We start from the raw sequence: 22,665 nt of genomic DNA, 5'->3' as shown, positions 1-22,665 counted from the left end.
TCTTCTTTAATTATCCATCCCTTCGCTCATTTCTTCTACACTGTAAAAAGAATCTGTAAAATTCTATGCATAAGTGCAAAAATTATTATTGTATACATTTGCATTGTAAATTTTACCATTTTTGCGCACTTATAATTTTACATTCTTTTACAGTGTGCTAATTGTAACGCAAACAGAGAAAGATTTAGTTAACCAATTTATTGTTAGCTGACATTGATGAAGTTAATTGTAACTGAATTTTTCGGGTGGAAAAAAAGATATAACAATAACTTTTTATATAAGTAAATACACATATATATATATATATATATATATGTATATATGTATATTAGCACATTTAATATATCATATCCACGACCGGAAGCGCTTACAACAGCGATATATGGAGACGGCATCACAAATTTTGAGCGAAGCTTCTCGTTTTTGTATATTACCTCCCACAAAATTACGCGACGCGACGTGACGTGCGTCGTTAACAAATTTCAAGCAAAATATCGGACGACAAGTAGCGTATATTATTTTTGACAATTTACAACGTCTCGACCGCGATTATTGCGATTACATCTACAGGTGCTTCGATAAAGCCGCACAAGATGATAACAGTCATCATATACAAATAATGCAATGTTATATAGATTGTAGAAATAACTAGTCTATTGCTTACAACTTACAATATTCATCTTTGTGTTCGAGAAATTATCAGTTAATTACCATTAATGGCCACATTCTTTTTTTTTCTAAAAATGATATTATACGCGCGTATTTTCTCTGAAGGTTTTACAATCAGAACTTTGCGCAATGCATTATCAGGAAGACACACCCATTATATAATTAGATTATTAATAAAACCACTTTAAAGCGTCGATATCTGAAGGGAATGCAGTAGAGGTACAATCATCTACTGTCATTCTGACATCATCGAAGAAAACTTGCTATTCCACTTCTTAATTTTCTTAATTTAGTAACGCTTTGTGTAACATTTTTGTATTATTGATCACGAAAATCCTCAAGGCATGAAAAAAAGCATTACGGAAATTAATAATTTGATAAAATGTTATAATAAATAAAGATTAAAGTACATTATCACTACTATTAAAGTGATTTCTTCATACGTTGCTTTATAATAAATATCCACATCTCTTGTCTTTCTAGGAAAGAGAGTTCTTTTGTTTTACATCTTTCGTTGTATAAAAAAAGCTATGACATGAGCATTTTCGTAGCTCATAGAAATTGGCAACGGATTAATCAAAAGCGTTATGAATTATGCATGTGTAAAGCACAGGTACGCATTATTGAAAAGATCAACAATCCCAATTTACAAAATAACTTACAAACGTCTCTAATTTTTTACGTCTAAATTTTACTTAACATCGACGCATGGAGACGGAGGTAAAACTGACGCGAAATGTTGCGCCGCATCATAACGGAATACGTCGCAATATCGAAAGTAATATTTGTCGCAAAATTGATTAAGCGTACTTCCGTGCGGGGTCTTGACGAGAGGAAGTTAATATTATTTAATTATTGCATTTCAATGTTTATACAATTAGTTATGTGGGGAGTCAAATGCATAACGCGAGTTTCGCATCTTCGCTTCAGTCTCGTTACCAGAATCAAATATGGACGAATGGGGGAACGTTGAGTCTAAGCAATTTTTCAAATTGCGCTTCAATTCCTTTATCTGAACTCCTGTATGTATATAGAGTATGTTAATTGTGCGACGTATATATTGGCATCTATAAATAAATTGTATCTCTATATATGCTACACGCCGCATATTCATTCAAGAATTAACAAATATATAATGTATATGTATGTGTAAAGTACATACGCACAAAAACGGCTCTTGTACATGTTTAAAATTGAAGGCTTTGGCACATTAAGAGATTGTTTCAAGTTTCGCGAAAACTACTCTCTAAATTTGGGAACATGGATAGTTACGTGACGAATAAAGCGAAAACAGACTTTCGCTATAATAAAGAGATGCCAAAGTTTTTCTTTTCGCCAAAAAAGTTCATAATCTAATCAGGTCGATATTTTTTCCTGTGCCAGAGCCTTCGATTAATTATATTTATGTATATAGACACAGCACAAGAGAGTATATTCAACTTCATTACGAGGGCTACTACCATGACATTCAGCGCCTTCAGCGGTAGTCGATTTATCGACGAAGCTACTGACTGCAACAAGGAGAGAATGGCGTACTAACTTTATTATCGTTGCACTCAGTCAGCGCTGTTAGTTATAGTTACTTACTTTCCCTTAAAACGCCTCACCATTACTGCTACTGTAAAAAATGTGGACGTATAGCTGTTTTTCTTCCCGTATATACGATATTGACACATATTTCCAACAAAGTTAATATCTTCTTCTGACTTACGATCTACTTAACTTACAGCCTGAATTCAATAATCGCTGTTAACAAGCTACGCCGCGTGTCGCGATTCGACACCTGACATAAATAACGACACTTATATGTTATTTACTATTGTTATTATCTTATCATCATCATCATTATTATTATTCGAAATAGTAATGCGACCACTATGCAAACGCGTATGGAACTTACTTAGCTTAAGTCGAGTCGTATGTGACTCGTGAGTTTTTTTGGCACGAATATTCTTTTCTTTTCATTCCGTGAAAATCGCTCTGAGCCGCTTTTGAACTTTTGATTTTCCTTTTTGTTCTTTCAGAAAAGTTTGATTATTTGGTTATTTCACTCCAGGGAGAAGGAAAAGTTCTAAAGACAGGGAGTAAAGAGTTAGTTCCACAAAAAGTTATGATAACCGACGGATCGCGGTGTGGCGGTTAAAAAGACAGAAGTATAAGGTAAACGAGAAAAAAGTGAAGTAAAAAATTATCAGAATAATTTTTTAAATAAAGAGAAATACTAATTATAATAAAATGGAAGTTATTTGACAGTTGAGAAAATGTAAATGAAACATTTTTACTGACATTATGTATTTCGAGAAAAATATCAACATAAAATGCATATATTATCAGTTAGCAATTTGTAAAAGATAAGGATGTAGAAAACTTGAAATATCGAAAGCAGGCGTAATGTTAAAACAAGAGCCAGCGATATTTATTGTAATCCAACGGAAAAATAATAAAGAATGTAACAAATTTACGACCGTTCCATGAACGTAAAATCTTGTATCGACAAAAAGAAGGTAACACGTATATAGAAAAATTCTCGAACTTTTTCTCTTTGCTGTAAAATCAATACTTAAACAATTTCAATTATATTTATGAACGAAAGACGTGCTCTGTGTTATAGTCACGCGTAATTGGCACTATGATTAGCGAAGAGGAAGACACGCCTTGGCAGAAATTTTTGCTAACGGGCGGTTAACGTTATTTGGAAACTTCCATGGACGCGCAACGAGTTTCACAGGTTGATAGCAGGGCGAAGTTAACCCAGGACCCACAATTAGTTCGTAACAGTTTGTGCGCTCAAATTATTGATAAAGTAACTGTCTAATGTTAGCAGAAACGTAGTAGAGGGAAAATCACATACATATGCGCACATGCGTATCGCGTATCTAAGTCGCTCGCTTATTACTTTATTACTTTATTCCCAACGTGGAAGCTGCAAACCGTGACTCAATGCAGCCGTAACGGACCGTTCTCTTGTAAGTCTCTGTCTTTGACAAAGTGCAGCGTTGTCTACATCTGTGTGCACAGGGCTCGATGTGCGAAGCTAAAGTTTACGATGCGACTCGATTTCTCAAGATTTAACTTCGTCAAGGGAATTTCTATACATATATTCGTTTCCTACTTAGCGATATCTCAGTAGTATCGTTTAGCAAACTCCACTGGGACGTTTAACAGAGATTAACTATTTGATTGGCACTGGATCTGAAGTGTCATTAATTAAATTAAATTGATATCTCCGATTTAAAAGTAGATGAATAATTGCGGTATTAGGAATAGTAGCGTAGATTCATTGTATCGTAACGAGATAGATCTTGTTTGAAAGTCATTTGTCATTTGCAAGTGGTTCATTTCTAGAGAAACATGTATATTTTAGGCAGAAATGGAAGAAATGCTCGAGATAATATATCTTATTATAGATAATTGAGTGATTAAAACGTTTGTTAATTAACATCATCTTAAAACTGGTCCTCGTACAAGTGTATTTCACTTCCACTTTTAATTTCAATAACGTTCAAATTTGAGAATGACGACACTAAAGTTCGGAAGTCAGCGAGATTAGAACGCCCTTAAGGAACTTCTGTGCACACAGGTTCACAGCTAGAAACGTATTTTCTCGAGCCTTTTGCCTCGTTATCTTTCTACTCCGGTTCTCAACACGTGTAATTTGAACTTCGAAAATATATAAAACATCTCGTTATCAAAATAAAATATAAATAGGCTATAACGTTGTCGCGCGCCGGTAACGTCGCGGACATTCGCGTTTGGCAAACACGTAGTAAACATTGATCGCTTTCATTCTCCTTCCTTTCTCGCGCGACCCCCGCCTCTTCTTCTTTTCGCGTATGAGTATAGTTATCGAAATTGCCGCTTTTTCTTATCATAAATGTGCGCGCGCTGTGAGCTCTCGGAAAAATGAATTTTGCAAGCGCGCGCGCGCGCGCATAAATTGCATTTAAAACAATAGCACCATTTAAAAATTTTCGGCTAATTTTTTTTAACGTCAACCAATCTTGGTTTTAATTTAATTTTCGTTATGAAGATTTTAATCTCAACTAAATTATATTGACGTTAAGTTTATGTTTACAATAAATATTATTTAATATAATAAAAAATGCAATTAAAAAATCGTTTTAGAATAAATTATTCTCCTTAATAAAATTAAGTTAATTCCTTTTTAAATCATTATGACCAAAATTGACGTCAAATCAGTCATTTGCTACTGATGCACGTGTATTTTAGCATGTGACAGAACATACGCGGCTGAATCGAACATCTCATTTTACCTTGGTGACCTCGCGCGCGATCGAAGGAAAAGAGCATCGGTGCAATCTGGGAACAGTCGACAAAATATATCTGTCAAATGTACAACAATAACATTATTACTCCGGCTCAGTGAACTTTGTGTTGTTACGTCGATTCGACGTTAGAGCGACGGCTTATCTCATCGAATCTCGATTAGAATTTATTTCCGTGGATCATCGCACGTAGTGCGGACCTCGTTGCGAGGCCAGGCTAGATGCTAAAGAGAGATTCATCTGTGACAGGCCTCGTGCGGTTGGATGTCGGGCGGCTGAATGGTCTGGTAGGGAAGTTGGGTGTCTCTGAAGTGCGATCTGACGAGCAGGCCCAGACCGAGCAGCACGACAGGAAGACCGAGCAAGGCGCAGATCAGTTCGCCCGTCACTCCCGGCGACCAGGAGATGGAACCTGTTTCAATGTTTTCCTCAGAAGTTCGGCTTTTGTAATTACACGCTTAGATCAATCGATCTTCGGAAAGCATAGCGAAGTCTGTGAGAAAATGACGTAATGTGCCACGTTACTCCTTATAAAATTGAGAGTTTAAAAAATCCGGATGTCTAATTTATAAATAGAACTCGTTTGATATATAATCAAATATCTTCGTAAAAAGGAACATGTTCAAACAAATTTATTTCTGCTGCAATCAGCATCCGCGATTTTTGGAGATTATAATATTCGTAACTCCAGAAAATAAATTTCCATCAACCTTATTGTATCTCTATATACGCGACTAGCTTCTGCTTTAATATTCATATGACGCAAAGTTTCGCCAGACAAATCGCTGCAAAATTCAAGCGGAAACTACAACGTTCCATGCACTACTTATTTACCCCCGTGTAAACCGACGTCCATCCTGTAAATACTCCACCAGATACCGGACAGCGGGAGCGAGACGGTCGCGGTGGCCACGCTGAACACGGCGCTTTCGCACAATGACAGGAAATTGAAGATCGAGATCGCGAAGACGACATACGCGAATAGGAAAGTCCATCCGTGGCTGGAAACGTTCGTGCACAGATTGCCGCCTTTAAAGTGGCATATCAGTCCGCGCTCGACGGTACGATAAAGTTCTACTGGCGATAGATCCTGGAACACCAAAAGAAACTATTTTTATTGAGTAAAGTTTAGCTGATATTTTCTATAGGGAACATATTTCTATGAAACATATATCTATATGGAACAGAAAGGAAGATATTTGCTTATAGGTTTTAAAATAATTAAAGTTTTAAAATTTTACATAATAACGGTTAAAGATATGACGGATTCGACTTTCCATGAACTTCAAAACAATGTGTTAGCACTTAAAAAATTCTAAATTAAAATCCACCAAATCTACACCATGAAAACATGGTGTTTTAATGTTTAAATTTGTCTTTCTTTCAGTATATATTTGATTGCAAACTTAAGATAATTGTTAAAGGAATTTAAATCGACCGTAACTGGCAATATATAACGTCTTTACCGATATGAACATTGAAAAACTGTGAGCCAACTTGGTTTGTCGGATTCACACAGCACTTGTTTCAGATCAATATCGAGACATTATTAATTCTGACCATGGTTTTGGTCAGTTGATGTAATTTCTAAATTAAATAGTTTTTAAATTTTATTGCGAAAAATATTACCCCAGCCAGTTTTTCAATGTTCATATCGGTAAAGACGTTATATATTGCCAGTTACGGTCGATTTAAATTCCTTTAATTGTTATTCTATTCACTGGCGAAATGAAATTTATTATTCTGTTTAAGATAATTGATATAGAGTTATAGAGAACTAAAGATTTTTGCTGTTAAAGCTCTTTGGCTGAGAAAAATTCCCCAAAAATTGACTTGTCGGTAATGGATAGATAAGCGATATGTCTCTTTTTATGCCACTCACCCTGCCGATGCCGGGCAAGGTGTCGAGCCAGCAGAGCGTCAGAATGGCGAAGAAAGTAATGACGTGTATGTAAAAAAGGGTTTGCATCACCGGTGGCTTGGGGTAGCTTTTCGGCTTTATCGTGGGATCCGGATCGGTCACGTGCAGCAGTCGGCCGCCCTCCTCCTCGGAGCCACGACGGCGAATATCGCGTGAGGACACCAGACGGGACACCGTATATAGAAAAGAGCTGTGCTGCGTCGTCAACATCTGGCACACGTTCTGTTGCTGGAAGCGGGAGATCACGGACGTCACTCGTTTCACCGAAACCAGTTTGTTCGGAAGATGTAAACGAAAATCCGACGGCCAAAAAACTAATATGTCAAACGAAAAACCCGCACGTGTCCGCAAATATCCGAGAAAAAAAAAGACATTTCCAGGTCGTCCGTATAGCTACACAGAAACGATCTGCGATAAATATGGCGATTCTTTCCGTATTAAATATACATAATTAGCGAATAAAAAATCTTTAAACATTTTTCTTCTTCTTTTACTTAATAAAAATCGCGTTTCTTCGTTGATGAGGGTCGAGATTAAAAATTCTCCCGAGATTGATTTTAATAAAAATTGCGTCGATATATCATCGGAGAGCCCACGGGTGTTGCAAATACATCGCGATTTGCGCAAGAATGTCGATGATAAATTACCCCGGTGGTGTAATGGCGTTCGAGCATGGTGAAGAACATGGCGAAGGCGGCAAGAGCGCCCACGTAAACGAACGTCCAAACCGCCCGAGCACCCCAGGTTCCCCTCATGGCGGCTGTCGTGTGGGAAGAAACCTCCCTTCCCCGACAACGGAATTCGTCGCAGAGACCATAATCGACGCTTATGAATAGACCCACTATTATAGTCGTGCTCGAGAATATTCGCTGCAAGCTCATCACTGAAAACATTCGAGGAAAATACGCTTGGCATTCCGGAAATATGCATTCAAGGAAAGGATCATATGTCTCGGAAAAAAAAACAAAAAAAGAACTATCTCCCAAAAATATTCGAAGTTGATACAATTAAAAAAGAAAAAATTAAGTTGAAAGAATAGCTTTTCTATTAAGGCTAACGTGCACTGTGCCGCAGAATAAATACTAAATTTCTTTCTGAAGCCTAATGCTTTCTGCATAAGTTATATATCTAAATATAAAATGCAATATTTAGTCTAAAATATTAATTGCATATGTTTAGCGAATGTTTCGTTGTGTAAAAGAAAAATGTCTACTGCGATTATACGTGAACGCCGAAGCTATTTTGTTCATTGTGACAAGCTAAAGCGTTAATAACACTCAATATGACACAAAACATTCAATTTCTCTAAAAGCACTCACTTTTCCGACAAAAGAAGAAATAGTAGACGAGAGAGAAGACGAGGGTGATGCCCTTTATTGGATCCTGCAAATGGCACAGCACCCTATTCCGGTCGAGGGACAAAGTAATCAGGATTCCCGAGAGGGCGTACAGAGTGCTTATTTTGATCAGACCGCAGCGGGGTATCTTGATCCGCATGCTGTTCGGTATTAACGGCGGTGGTGGCGACACCCTGTCCACGGCGAAGTACACTAATCCCAAAATGCAGGCGGAGCACAGGGCAGTGAATAGGAGTCCTGCGAGAATTGTAGGACATATATAAGCGCTTGAGAGACACTTACATCGCCGCAAATTGGGCGAAAAGGTCGAAACAAAATCATCGTCACTAAATTAATTGAATCGTTAATATTAACGTCCAATTTCGGCTTTATTCTAGCCGAATAAATATTTCCATTCTCATGTTTTAGTCAATAATGTTAAAAAATAAACGAGTCATTTGTTAACAAATTAACAAGAACTATCAAAAATGAAAAGGATTAAGTTTAATTTTCATGTTTCGTTTTCTTGCATCTCAAATTAGGCCTCTGCTATTACAGTGCTTCGCGTAATTCGGTTGCTTCTCTCGTGATATTATTTCACAGCGCGAGCTGTAATTTTGGAAATGACGAGATCCCGAGAGTTATATGCCGCATTCATCTCACGGCACGTGGCGAACGTTCACGGATATAAATAAATTGTTTGCAGTAATTGCGATCCCGAGAAATTGATTCCCGAGATGTCTAATCCTGAAATCCCGGAATTGCGAGATCGAGCTTGGCCGCTCAATTTGGCGCTATACACATTAATTTAGATATCACGTGTGCCTGCGCTGCTGCGATCCGTAAAGGCTATAACGCGTGTGTATTTGGGCGTGTGCGTTTTGGTATACCCGCGTGTATATACATCTCTGTCTATACCTGTATAAGCGCTGGAGACAGCGGCGACGCTCTCGAAATAAAGCGGATAGCTGATAACGAGTACGGTAACTGATACCGCGACGGACAGGAGAGTGGCCAGGAAACGGAGTTTCTGCCAATTTTCGCGATCCGTATCAAACAGCTTATCGCCACCGGACTGATAAGCGACGTATGGCGACTCCTCGGTGTCGGTATACTCCTCGATTTCGACGTCGCTCCCGGTGCAACGGAGCTCCTCCTGCTCCTCGTCATCCATCATCGTCGACACGCAGCTCGTTAGGCTCGCCAGCTTGGCGGTTACTTCTCGTTACTCTATCGAAACAAGAACGCCTGGCTCCTTCATTCTGCATCGCGATGGCGAGTTATCAATACATCTAACATTTGATGTCAGAATGTCAGAAATACTGGCTCTTACACACACACACACACACACACTGGAAGTTATCTCGTGTATTTATTTTATCTTGTGTATTTTTAATAATCTCTAATATATTTCTCCATATGTAATTGCATATTTATGTTACGGGAATTATGCGAAGATCAAAACATCTGCCACGGTTTAAGGTGCTACTCTTACTAATGAATAAAAATAACATAGATAATTTCAGTGGATTTTAAAACCAACATTAGTAAACTGTTAAATTTTAATCTGTATATTAATAAAATTCCCTGAATATAAAGAGCGATCTTTCATTATTTTTCCCTTAAATAAAAAACCTAATAATTTCACTTATTGTATGTAAATGTTTGATATTCATATTTGAAATATATCTGAATTATAAGCTGAGAATTAGACGGTCATATTTAAGTTCAGCTGTATTCATAGCATTTGAAAGCGAAACTCTGCCTTATTAGTTTGAAATATATGGTGAGAACTATTGAAAACGGATGTATGTGAATACTGAAAGGATTAATTCCCGTAATTCTAAGAGAAGCGCTCATTGTCTCAGATGTAAAATATAGAAATAATATAGATTCATTTCTTAACTATGTGAATGTCTAATAAGCATGTATTTAAAATGTTATCCATAATTTATATTCAAGTTTAACAATATTTGTCTGGAAATACGATTATTATCGTATTCAATAGTAATTATTATTGTCAACTTATAAATTAATATTGAATATTTAGATTATTTTATTAAAATTGTATATCAGATGTCAAAATTTCAAGATTTCCGTTTATAACGTGAATTTATGCCGTGAATTTCGATACATGTGTAATTTAATATTTTACATATATACATATGTTTCGTCTGATTCTTCAAATATTTTTTGACATATAAAATTGTAAGCAAAGTAATAAACAATTGCATACAAAATTCTATCCTAAATTCTGACATAAATTACAGATCTAAAGTGGGCTCAAAGTGAAACTTTCATGCACGCTAGAATTAATTTCAGGCTACGATCCTGGGACCCATAGAGTTTCGCGAACCTCGCCCTTTTCGCGGGTACAAAGACTACAAAGCGGTCCAGATGCGTGCAGCAGTGGAATGAGCGAAATTGCGGATTGGATTGCGTGCTGCTCGCTATCGTGCATAAGCATATACCGTGAGACTTAAGATATGAGAGAAAAAAGTTTCCTTTCTGCATTCGAAATTATATATAATCTAAATGTATCGTTCTCTAACATGGTAGACAAAGCATTGGCGTAAAAAGTGTACTTTGTAAAAAGATATCTACTTGAAATATAAATTGCTGTGGAACTGTAGATCCATCAAAATTTTTGCTTGAATAATTATAATATTCTTTTTGAAGCCCATTTTATATTTATGTCAGAATTCAAAAGTGAATTTTATTTATGATTTTATGCATTTTATAATATAAGAAAAAAAACAGTAAAGAGAAGCAGGAATACATCTACATATATAAAATATATATTAAAATACATGCATTCGTCACAAAAGACATATAACAGCATATAAAAGTACGAATAAAATTCTATCCTGAAATGCGACGTGAATTATAAATCATCTAAAGTTAATAATTAATTAAATCATTTAATTATTCTGGCTTAAGGTAAACAATAGAAAGTTTAGAAGTATAAAAACAGGATATATATAAAATTATTATTAGACATAAGATCTCAATAACCAGAAATGTTAATATTTATTAATTTTATGTTTTATGTTGTATATCGGTCGCTATTTACTCATTAAAATAAACGATAAAATATTAATGTGCTCGACAGCGACATTCTTTGAATTAAATAATGCCAAACTATGAAATATTAATTGATTATTATATAGATATATAAAGCGCAAGGTTTCAAAAAGTATGTTGGTGCAATGTTAACTATGCCGATAAACAAATAGAGAGCATCAATTTAATAACAAACAACACGCAAAACAAAATAATCCATTCTTTTATACGTTCTCTTGTCTGTTTTTGTCTTATCTCATTCATTGGAAAATACTTAACAAAAAATTCAAGGGTTCTTGCAGCGACCAGAAAATTCAATTTTCTTTTTTCCAAACAGAATTTCTTCGCTTATGGACATGGACCGTCAATTGCATTGATGCTTTCAGAGAGAAAGAAAAAGACACAGAAGGCAAAGAGCAAGACAATAAAGAGTGCACGCTGCTCCGAGAAAAGCGCAACGTAAACAAAGCAATGCCTGTCAACGGAAGAGACGTAAAATCGTTTGAGCGTAATTCAGGCTTGATTACAGGCGGATAGCCATAATTGTTCATACGTTCTCTCTAATTACTGGATTATTCATCAAGAAACGAGAAATCAATCGATGAAATATGCGAATATTAATCGTAGTTGGAATTCGGCGCTTGTGCTCCGAAATTGTCAGACTCACCCTTGGACGGGAACCTAACCTGACACCGCCCACCCTCGATGAGAGCGTCTGACAACACCCCGTATCTCCTGTGAACTGTCGAGTCGCTGGCGCGAGACGCGTTCGCGATGCGGCCGACTACGACGATGACAGAGACGGCGCGGCGGCAGCAGCGGTGGTGGTGACGATGACGATGACGCGAGGCGCGCGTTAATCGCGATAAGGCAAACGAAACAACGACTTACCGCGACTTCATCCCATTGTGGGTGACGGCGAGGGGTGCCTCTTTGTGTCGCGGCACTCTCGCGGCCTTCGCCACCAACCTGCCTCGCCAGGACCGTAAACAGCGACTCGATAAACGAAGTCGAAGCCCGCCCACGTGCGGAGTTCGTATTAACGAATGATATCGAACGCGATATGCATCGAATCACAGGATAGAAATGAGACGAAACGAAGTTAGTGTCCTACTGAAACTCACCACTGTGGGATAGATCTTTCGCGATTTTTTGATGCATTTGTTTTTATGTTATGCGCCTTGATAATTCAATTTTTAACGATAAAATTAAATTTCTTTTAAGCAACTCCTCTTTAATTATCTTTAATGTCAAGATAAACACACCCATATGATATATAATATGAGAAAATTTAAACTTTGCGTTAAACGAGATTCTCTCGCGATCGTTTATTGTATATCTACTCTAAATATGCAATAAAGTCCAAGAGAGATTATTCGTTTTCTCCCATATATTAGTAGAATTATGCGATTTGAGAAATCAATTCATCTAAAGATTTAAAATTTCCAAAAGTATTTGGGATCAAAGAAAATATCTGTAAAAAATCCAGGCTTTTCTTTCTCGCAGATAATAAAGCCCGAACAATGAGAAAGACAATGGCGTTGGAGAATGAAAGAAAAGGATTCCGAAACGATGGTGCCTTTCGCAATATGTATAGGTACGGTCTTGATTTGGCGCATGAGCGTAAGATGTGCGCGACGCAAGTCACACTTTATGCGCGCCGCTCGGGGATTAATTCCAAAAATTCTGAATTATTCGTCGCGGAGTATTGAGAGTAACGTGAGATGTCAGAAACAGAGTATGTTACGTCATTTCCCTAATCTGGTCCTAATGGACATCGCGCGGGCAAGCATTAATCATCATTATCCGCATTGGAACACGGCGAACCTACGGTAATTGAAAATGGAGAACTGTAACATAAGATCATTACTTGATTAATCTTTTTTCAACAAATAGAATATAATTTCGATTTCGATACACATAATTATCTAAATTAATTAAAGATTGATTTAATTGCATTTATTTAACAGTACAGAATTCTAAAATTGAAAAATTGATTATTAAAAAGCATCTCTTAAATAATTTTAAATTTTTAAATGAGATGCGATGGTAATTCCTTGGACTTTAGAGCATCCAATCAGATCATAGTCGCGCTACAGTTTCAGAACATCAAATATATGTCTGTTCCATTTTAAGTTTTATTAACAATAACAAATATATTTTTCCCCAAAATCTTTCACAACTTCGTTGTTAAAGCTAAAAAAAGTAATTATAAATATTAAATATCTTGGAAAGCAAATCGTGATTTAAACTTAAAATAAATTTTATTTGAACTTAAATAATAATCTTTTAAATTATGACAATACTCGTTATGAGCTTGATACACAATGTTTTTTATTAAAAAAAATTGACTGTAAAATAATCGTGGAGTCAATAAAATTAAAGATGAAACGTGAAAGCATAATACGTTACAAAACAGATGTTAATTTTCGCGCTACCTGTTTTCTGTATTTAAGAGGCTGTCAGGTCTGTCATATCAAGGTGTAACAAGCGGTATTATATGCACGTGCTATTCACGGATGATTGATACGAATGCAAAACTGAACTTGGTTAACTACTAGCCGAGTTAGCAAGCCTCGCCAGGTTCTGAAAACTCATTAGGAAATGTCCGTTAGGAAATTGCGGGATCGGAGTCGAGTGATCGCAGAGAAGCTGTGTTCAGTCATCCAACACGGAAACGGAAAGACTAGGGATCTGCACGCATAGACGTTCCGCGTTCGAATTACGTGTCGCGTGCAAACACTGCAAACACTCGACTTCTGATTTTCGGTCACGACCGGCATTTGCGTCTGAGAGGTGTTAATCGCTAAGGAACATTGGCGCTTTTATAGACTTGCGTCTCTGTTTTGTGTGTGTGTGTGTGTGTGTGTGTACAATATATTTGAATGTTTCACAAATTGACTTTGGACTAATGCAATTTTTGAAAAATTCGATCTCAATAAATGTTTCTATTAGCAATGTAATTATAAATCTTAAAAAAAATTAAATTGATTATACGCGGATATCAATTACATATATATTGTCTCATGTATTTTTTACCGTATAAAAAAATTGGTTAAGCTCTTTAGAATTTGCCAATTAACGTCATGTTAATTTTATTATCGGATTTAATTTTTGCGTGAGAACATCAACGCAATCGTGCATGAAATCGTTGATGAAAGTAATTAATAGATACTATGTATATCGCACACAGATTACGGTTGGTTCACGACGGCGATTACACCAGAATGTGTTCTATATATCGATGAGATTACGGCATCCGCTTCGGGATGAAAACTGGACTTAATCAATTCTACATTGTACGGTGTCGATCTCATTATGAAATCCGGACGATCCGCGACGCCGAGATTACGATAACAGATCTGCGTCTTATCCGATCAAGTTGAATTTTCTATATGAGATCGTACATCGTTCTTCATACTAATCATATAACTTTCATCGAACGTCAACAAAAGTCTGCCCAAAGTAAAATTGTTTTTTTTTTGTTTCGCGTTATACGTGATATGGAGCTCGGCAAGAAAAAGCAGTTCGAACAAAGGGAACGAAAAGCGCAAAGTTAGTCGAACTCACGCGAAAGTTTATAAAAGCAGAAGCCTGCTTCGCGCGGTAATTACTGTTATAATGTTATAAATCTAACCATTATCCTATTACGCGGCTCATATGTACACGCGTATTTCCGGATTTAGAAACTCTGCCTCTAATGACCTGCGTGTTGACGTAAGTAAACTACGTAACATCAATAATTCTTCGACAAGCAATCTTACGTCAATATCGTAAACTTGATATATTTTTTCACCTCGGAGAGGAGTTCTTACAGTAATGAAAATCTTAAAGAGAGCATGGTTTTTAATTTTTTTGTGCACGCGCACATATAAAAGTTGCCCTACAATTCGAAACCTTAATTTTATTTACAAACTTCATTCTCATGTAAACTCTTTCTCGAAATAGAAAACTTTTCTCGAACTAAGTTTTTGCTTGTCGCAATTAAGTAGAAAAATTTTACTTCGTTACGTTAAAGGATTAAATTTGTTTTCAAATCGAATAAGAATATTTATCACGTCAATAAATAATTAACAATTAAGACTTTTTAATCGACTCGATTGGCTATCATCGACCATTATTGGTTTTGGTCGTCTTGACGATTAATCTGACCCAAACCAATTTATTTTATTATAATTTTTAATTAACACATTTATTTAAATTTTAAATCTATATATATGTAAACAAATGTCCTTACTGACTGACTCGTCAACGCCCAGCCCAAACCCCCAAACCTAAAAACATGAAATTTGGGGAGTAGGTATATATTCCTTCCATGACGTAAAGTTCCATAGAAATAAGAAGAGATTTTTAGAAATTCGACCCTTAACGGGGTGAAAAACAGTAAAATGTGTTTTCACGGATTCACTTAAGCTAGTATAATACGTTTTAATAAAATGTAAAATCAAGCAGATATATGTACATTCGACGTTTAATAAACTAACTGTAGCGTGGTTACCCCATTGCAGTCGCTCGAAATCGCGATGGACAAAACCATTTCCATTGCATCTCATTTAAGAGTTTACAGTCGCTCGGTTCGCGCTTCTTATGGTAGAGAGCTCGAGAGATATCTCTTTTATTTCTCAGCAGGATCAAATCGAAATAAAGGACGTCCCAATATTGGAATCGTCGGTGAAATGGTTCTTTTAACAAAGAGTTAGCGAGGCACCCTGTACATTACTCGCTATATACCCGTATATTTACTCGTCGCCCTTTTTAATTAAAACGTAGCCCGAATTAACTGTCTCGACTTTTGCTCCGCTTAATTCGCCATATCCGTGGCGTCTTTGTGATCCACTACGGTCTCGCGCGATGTTGTCTGTCGCCGCCGTTTAATAGGAATATATCGGGCATTATATCGAGGTCGATTGATAGGCTTCCGTTATTTGCCAGCCGAACTTCGATTATCCACCGGCTGTCGGCTCAATTACCCAATTCTGTCCAAATAATAGCGATACGTAACGAATCGTACACACCTAATATCTTCAGCTATTGTATATCATATTACATCTATTACTTTTCGTCAGATTCAAATACAATGCCAAGTACACAATATATATATATATATATATGTGTATATATATATATATATATATATATATATATATATACACACACGATATATTTATATAGGTATTTTTAAATATGTGGATATTAAAGTCATTTTGCTATTATTTGTACTTTAATTTTTATTTGGCTGTACTACAATTCGGTCCATTCTGTATGTACTTATTGTTAGATATGTAAATTTATTCTCTCTCCTATAGATTTAAGAGCACTGTTTCAATTCACATAATTAAACTTCCGAAACACTCGAAATAATAGTTTCTTCGGAATAATAATTCTTATTTTTCTCGTTTCTTTCTCGCTCGCATACCCGTTCCAACGATTCTTTTAATATCGCATTTCTTCTCCATTCAGTACTCCTAAACTCGATTCTCGTAAGACCCGGGCTTAAATTGCGCTATTGAAAAACGCATATAACGCGGTTATTATAGACCGAATAAAACCAGCTTTCCTCACAATTCTTCTTCAATCACAATGGCTATTTCACTTTAGCCTACTTTTACATAAATTCTTTTAGTGACTTGCACGAGAATTAGACATAAATAAATAAAGAGAGAAAAAAAGAATTTTCTCATTCCAAGAGTTGTTAGATGCAAGCAAAATTTTATTTTTGCCTCGTTAGATCCATTCCGAAAGATATCCGCGTAGTTTCTACTCGCTTTAAATAGACACACCCCCTTGAATGGTGAACTCATCCTTCCTTTTAACAGTTTACCGATATCCGTCGAAGGCTTGTCAATACTTAACATCGGCAATAAATATATCGATCGTGTTAGGGTTGGCTCCTCGAGGTCGGAGAGCGAGAGAGGGCCGTCTTGTGGGCGTCGCGGTGCGGCGCGGCGCGGCGCGTCGCGACGTCGACGGAGCAGCGGGTCACGTGACGACGGAAATCGGCGTGAAACACGGAACCGCGCGCGCGGCATCGTCGGTCAACCTCAGTCAGTTGGCGCGCGGCATCCGTGTGAGGCGTATCGCGCGCGTTTCTGCACTGGAAGGTCGGTCGATCGAATCGGTCGACGAACCCTTAACACGAACGCTCCGCGAAATCGTTTATTCCGTCATTCCGTCATTATCCCGGAGCTGAGGAATTGAGTAATCCCGGTCGGTTTTGCTGGTCCCCAAGAAAACACCACGTAACGCGAACGATCATCGATCTAACAAAGTGCGATTTATTCCTCTCGATCAAAGTGTATCTTACTTGAACCAGAGTGCACCGCGTATATTCGCGACAATTGTGACGAGTGATCGACTTCCGGAAGTAAGTCCTTTTAAGAAGAAAGAGCGTCCTGCGCGAAAGACCGACGAAGACGATCGCTCGATCTTTATCGTATGCGGGAATTTGTTCGAAAGTGATCGTTCGAAGTCTCGATTAATCGTAACGTTGGTTTCGATCAATCATCGGATCGAAAAGAAAAGTGGAAAGGGAACACGATCGGTACAGCCATCGCGCGCTTAAGACGATAATCGTCATACGGTGGCACGCGCGTCCGTGACTGCACGCATTAGGGACATTAAGGGAACGCGTGTTGCGAGCATTAAGAGCCGAGCATCGAGAACACTTCGCGAGGAACCGAACGCCAATAATCGGGATCGATCTCACATCGATTAAATTCAAAATCGGGCCAAAGGGAACGCCGCGCCGGAGCGGAGTCGAGTAGTTGCGTCGAATTGCACACGAGTTTCAAATTGCGAACGATATAATCCTGAAATATAAGATAGAATAAAAATAACGGGATAATAGAAGAGGAATTAAAGAAAAATTGGAGAAGAGAGCGGCAGAATTCTGGATATATAAGAAGCAACGTCTGCGAGCGTTTTTCCTTTCATTTCATTAATGTAAACTGCGGATTAATATTTCAAGATATGAGACCGCGACATCAATATCGTAAATTTCAGGTGAGGTTTGAGAACCTCGCGTGAGACTATAAAGAAAGGAAAGCAGAAGAGTCGCTACGGAAAAATGAAACAATCCCGGGTATAGCTGATGGTATCACTCGAATGAAAATTTCCGGATACATATTAGACATTATTTAATTTCGTGAAAAAAAAAACAGATGGAGAAACTGGGGAAGATCTTGAAAATAGCTGATAATTTTGAGGATAACTCGGTGAGACAATATCATCCTCGAGCTCGAGCTCACGCACATGTGGAGTCGTTCCCGCGCACGCGGGGAATCTTATGAGATTCTCGACGGAGGTATCTCTCGAAGGTTTGAGAAATTTGTAATAACAATACTCGTGGGATAGAAGAGCGAGGTTCCACTCCTTCTCGGCTACGTACTCACTGTTCTCGCGGGATTCGCGAATAAAAGAAAATTAAATGTAAGAATAATAAGCTAAAAGAGATAAAATACATAATCTCGGAGAACCAGCCCGGAATTTCTTTTCTGCTATCGCACACGCTTAGTTTGCTGATGCGCGATCGAAATGCAGGGGCCATCTCGCTGGATCGCGATCCGGGTGATTTACATGTAAGGGCGATTGGTCGACGGCAAGCATCAAATTCGCGACTTCGTGAATCTGACTTATAACTTGACGCGCTTAAATGCCACTATCTCGATGCGTGCATTGTCGTTGCACTCGAGATCTCTCTGTCAGAGACACTTGACACGTGACGCTCGAACATTCGGGAGATAAAGACGACGCGACCTTTGTGCACCGTTTTGCGTTCGCGAATTTGAGGAAGTCCGCTATGCTCTCCGCCACTGTGCTTGAAAAAGCTCGACACGCCTCGTGAAAGGCTGATTCGCCATCCGATAATCGTGGAATGTTGCCGAGAAGAATCTGAAGTGCGAAAGAGAGAGAGAGAGAGAGAGAGAGAGAGAGAGAGAGAGGGGGAAAGAGAGAAAAAAGAGACAGAAAAGAAGAGATAAGCCCTTAATGATGAACGACGCGTTAGGGTCCAGCACGATGCGAGGTAAGCATCTTTTCACATTCTTCATATAGGAATTATTAAGATGATAGAAAACAGAATGCCGAAAAAATTTTTCAGATATATAATATACATAAAAAAAGATCAGAGAGAATTTTCTAAAATATAACGTACATAAGAGAATATAAGGAATAATATACATAAATATATGTACAATAAAAAAGATATAGAAAACGTACATTTTTTATGTGTGTACGATTTTGAAGTCAATTTCAGCTCAACAGAATTTTAATCTGTCGCGGTTTTTACTTCTCGAAGTCGAATAATTTCAATCATTAATATTATGTTGAATAATCCTTCATATATCGGATTTAATGAGATTATAGACAGAGTGATTTAAATCTGATAAAATCGAGGCAAGAATTTGTTATTACTACAAGAAGGGTATATTATTAAATTTTTCATTGCCGTTAGCCATTGCGCAACGGTGATTTCCAATTATTTTTATGCAACCTATCAATCCTGACGAGAGTTAGCGGACGTTTGTCACTTTATCGAGAAGGCAAAGGCGCGCGAGAGAACGCGATGTGCTGAATTCCATTAAAGTTTCCATTACTTAAGAACTTACGACGGGAATGAAAACTGCGTTTCACCTCGGGGATAACGGTAGACAGTCCGCGCTTGCATTATAAAGTATTTAATGACCCGATATTCGTGCTCATTTATATCGCAAAAACGCATTGACTCCAAAGTGCGTCAAAGAGAATTGGAAAATGTTGTAGAAAGCGACATTCGATTAAGAAATAATTAAAAGACTAATTTCATCGCTTGATAATCAATATACAAAACTGCAGATAATCCCACGACTCGCAAATAAAATTGCGAGTTTCAAAATTCAATTATTCGAGCACCAAAATTGTTTTATTATTTGCAGCCCCTTTGAATTTTTCAATTCTAATACACAAGATCGGTAAGACATTCTCTATGTCAAACTGACGACAATCGAGTAAATTATAATTGAGGTATAACTATTATAATGTATACAAACGTGCCAAGATCATACATTGAGACAAAATAAGAATGCGCGAGTTTTATCACCAATTAGTGCATCGGACTCGCTAATCGCGTTCGCGAAGATATACGCGAAAGCTATGAACACGCGCAGTGCCACGAACAGCGACAGTAAAGGGATTTCTCGCTGATAGTCTCATAAAGAAACAATTTATCTTGCGATAACCAGGCTGCTTATCCTATTTACAATAGCAATTGTGTCAAAAGTTGCTTTTCTCGATTCAAGAGTAAAGTAATGTTTTTTTAAAACAGATTGATTATTATATATTTCAAGCCCCGATGTCCTACAATTTTGACTTTACATTATAATATGACTTTATATCGTATCTATAATAAATCATATCATAATTTTAAATATTTGCATTTAAATTTGAATTCCTATTTCTCGTCGGAATATTTTATTAGCGTACGATAAAACATTTTAATTCAATAGTCACTGGATAATTAAAAATCTCTATACATCTAAAATTTCTTTCACAGTAAAGAATTTGTGACCGGTTTACTTTCTAATCGTGGAAAAATATAAGGACAAAACGCGATTTTGCCAGTGTCTTGTAAAATTAAATAATTATTGCATGATACCTCAATGTTTGTAATTTAATTGTTATGCTCTCATTTTCCTCGAGGACGTCGGTTTTATTTAGGTCTCGCCGCAAAAATTCAATTTCCTGTTGAATCGAGAAAATCAAGTTTTTCTATATATTATATATAGGAACACGCCTGTGTGTGTGTGTGTGTGTGTGTGTGTGTGCGGGAAACGAAATATCAGACTACGTTAGCAATCGAAACTTTTCCTTGGAAGCGCCACGGAATTTCGTCGAGAATCGACCGCGGCGGCGGATCGTGTTGGAAGTGGCCCTCGCTGTCGCGTCGCTAACTTCCGCCCGTCGCGTGTATCGTGTCACCCGGTCCTGTCGTCGGACGTCCCTTCTTCGAGGCGGAATATCGAGTTGGGACTTGTTGCGCGGAACTGATCTCTCGGGCCCTGCCTGGTCTCTCGGGCCAATTGCGGCTCGACATGCCGACGTATAAGTTACGTGGTGCCTTGAAACACGCTAAATTGCATTGTGAATTCGGATCGGGTTTTTTTTACGTTGTCCAATTCAACGCAAATTCAAAACTACGAGCGTAATCATTTTTGCGACAAACGCTATTATTTCAATTTTAACAGCACGGTGGCTATTAATTGTTCCCAATCTCACTGCAGGTCGAACTAAAGGCCCTTAAAGAAATAATCTCTCGGCCTCAATGAATATTTACTGAACATTTACGAGCGAACGTGACTTTAGCACGTGCTTTCGCTCGATTACGTGCGATTCGAACCGCGCGCGTGTAATTAATATTAATTGTAACACCGGAACACCCGCGGTGCACCGGAGATTCGGGATTTATTCTAACAACATATCGGTCGCGCGCGATACGACCGCACTCGCGCTGTTTCGCCGTGCTGTATCTCCTCATCGTCGGGAAGATTACATTACCGCTAACCGAATTCCGGCATACGAGAGCACACAATTCGGAATGGAGCTCGGGATTGAGTGCGGAACTTCATCTTGGTCATTTTCGCCTTCTACAATTGCCACGTGCTTGCGCGCGAGTGATTTAATGCCTCGTTTCGTAACGCTGCCTCCTCGGTAACGCTTCTCGGCTTCCTCCCTCCAATATTTGTTCTCGTAACATTCTACCTCGCGCACTGAATTTATTTAATTTGTACGCACACGCGTGCGCCCGCTCATGTACACACGTCACACACATATGTAGACGCACGAGATGCATGGCGCCGATAATGTTATTATACACCTGTTTTACGCACCTCGATCATTATTGATAACCTTCATGCGAAAATGCAGTTTTAATCACCGCCCCTAATTAAATCAATCCTGGTTTGTTATTACAGGCGAACTGTGTAAGATAATAATACGGGCGGGCTGGAAGTTTCCTCTTCCCAATAATTCGAGCTCCGGCATCCGCAGCTGTATCGTTGTTACATATATTACGAGCTATCATCGTTACATATTATCGTATTTGTTGTGACGCGCTATTATTATTGTACACAGATTATTATCGGAAATTATTATTACAGATCTTTGTTTTAGAACTGACGATGCAATAATTTCGTCCACGTATAATTATCGTAAAGATATATATATATATATATATATATATGCAAGATTTAATTATAAAATACTATTCAAAGTAAGTCACATAGGTGACCGGTGAGGGAGAAAATCTTGAAACTGATTATTATCCTTTCGAAAAGATATTTAGTACAAACTTAATATAACAGTGAGCGAGTCTAATTAAGTTTTAATCGGAGAATGTCTATATTAACAACTCAGG

The 22,665-nt window shown here is 37.7% G+C and overlaps 2 protein-coding genes across 6 annotated transcripts in view; one reads left to right on the top strand and one right to left on the bottom strand.

Moving 5' to 3' along the window:
- The window catches only part of LOC143907644 (adenylate cyclase type 6), a 126,688-nt gene that overhangs the window by 9,708 nt on the left and 94,315 nt on the right, over positions 1-22,665 (top strand). The window contains exon 1 of one of the 3 annotated variants that reach the window (XM_077424542.1): positions 17,318-19,299. The exons of 1 other annotated variant lie outside the window; for it this stretch is intronic. The gene's annotated coding sequence lies outside the window, so the exon portion shown is untranslated. Of the gene's footprint in view, positions 1-17,317; positions 19,300-22,665 lie in introns of those variants that run through there. One more of the 3 variants, XM_077424528.1, reaches the window with a different exon arrangement.
- Positions 493-22,665, bottom strand: part of LOC143907855 (uncharacterized) — a 76,147-nt gene continuing 53,974 nt past the window's right edge. Inside the window, exons 1-7 of one of the 3 annotated variants that reach the window (XM_077424901.1) lie at positions 12,168-12,258; positions 9,132-9,443; positions 8,196-8,471; positions 7,524-7,759; positions 6,838-7,104; positions 5,790-6,045; positions 493-5,367 (exon numbers count right to left, since the gene is read on the bottom strand). In XM_077424901.1, the coding sequence (XP_077281027.1) occupies positions 5,192-5,367; positions 5,790-6,045; positions 6,838-7,104; positions 7,524-7,759; positions 8,196-8,471; positions 9,132-9,390 (1,470 nt within the window). In that variant the 5' untranslated portion in view covers positions 9,391-9,443; positions 12,168-12,258 and the 3' untranslated portion in view covers positions 493-5,191. Of the gene's footprint in view, positions 5,368-5,789; positions 6,046-6,837; positions 7,105-7,523; positions 7,760-8,195; positions 8,472-9,131; positions 9,444-11,943; positions 12,259-22,665 lie in introns of those variants that run through there. The other 2 variants (XM_077424881.1, XM_077424891.1) reach the window with 2 other exon arrangements.

Source organism: Temnothorax americanus, unplaced genomic scaffold (genome assembly GCF_048541705.1).
Source record: "Temnothorax americanus isolate GAGA-0224 unplaced genomic scaffold, ASM4854170v1 Scaffold11, whole genome shotgun sequence".
In the NCBI taxonomy this organism is placed as follows: Eukaryota; Metazoa; Arthropoda; class Insecta; order Hymenoptera; family Formicidae; genus Temnothorax; species Temnothorax americanus.
The sequence above is the reverse complement of the archived record's forward strand: the minus strand, read 5'-3'. Positions and strand labels throughout refer to the sequence as shown.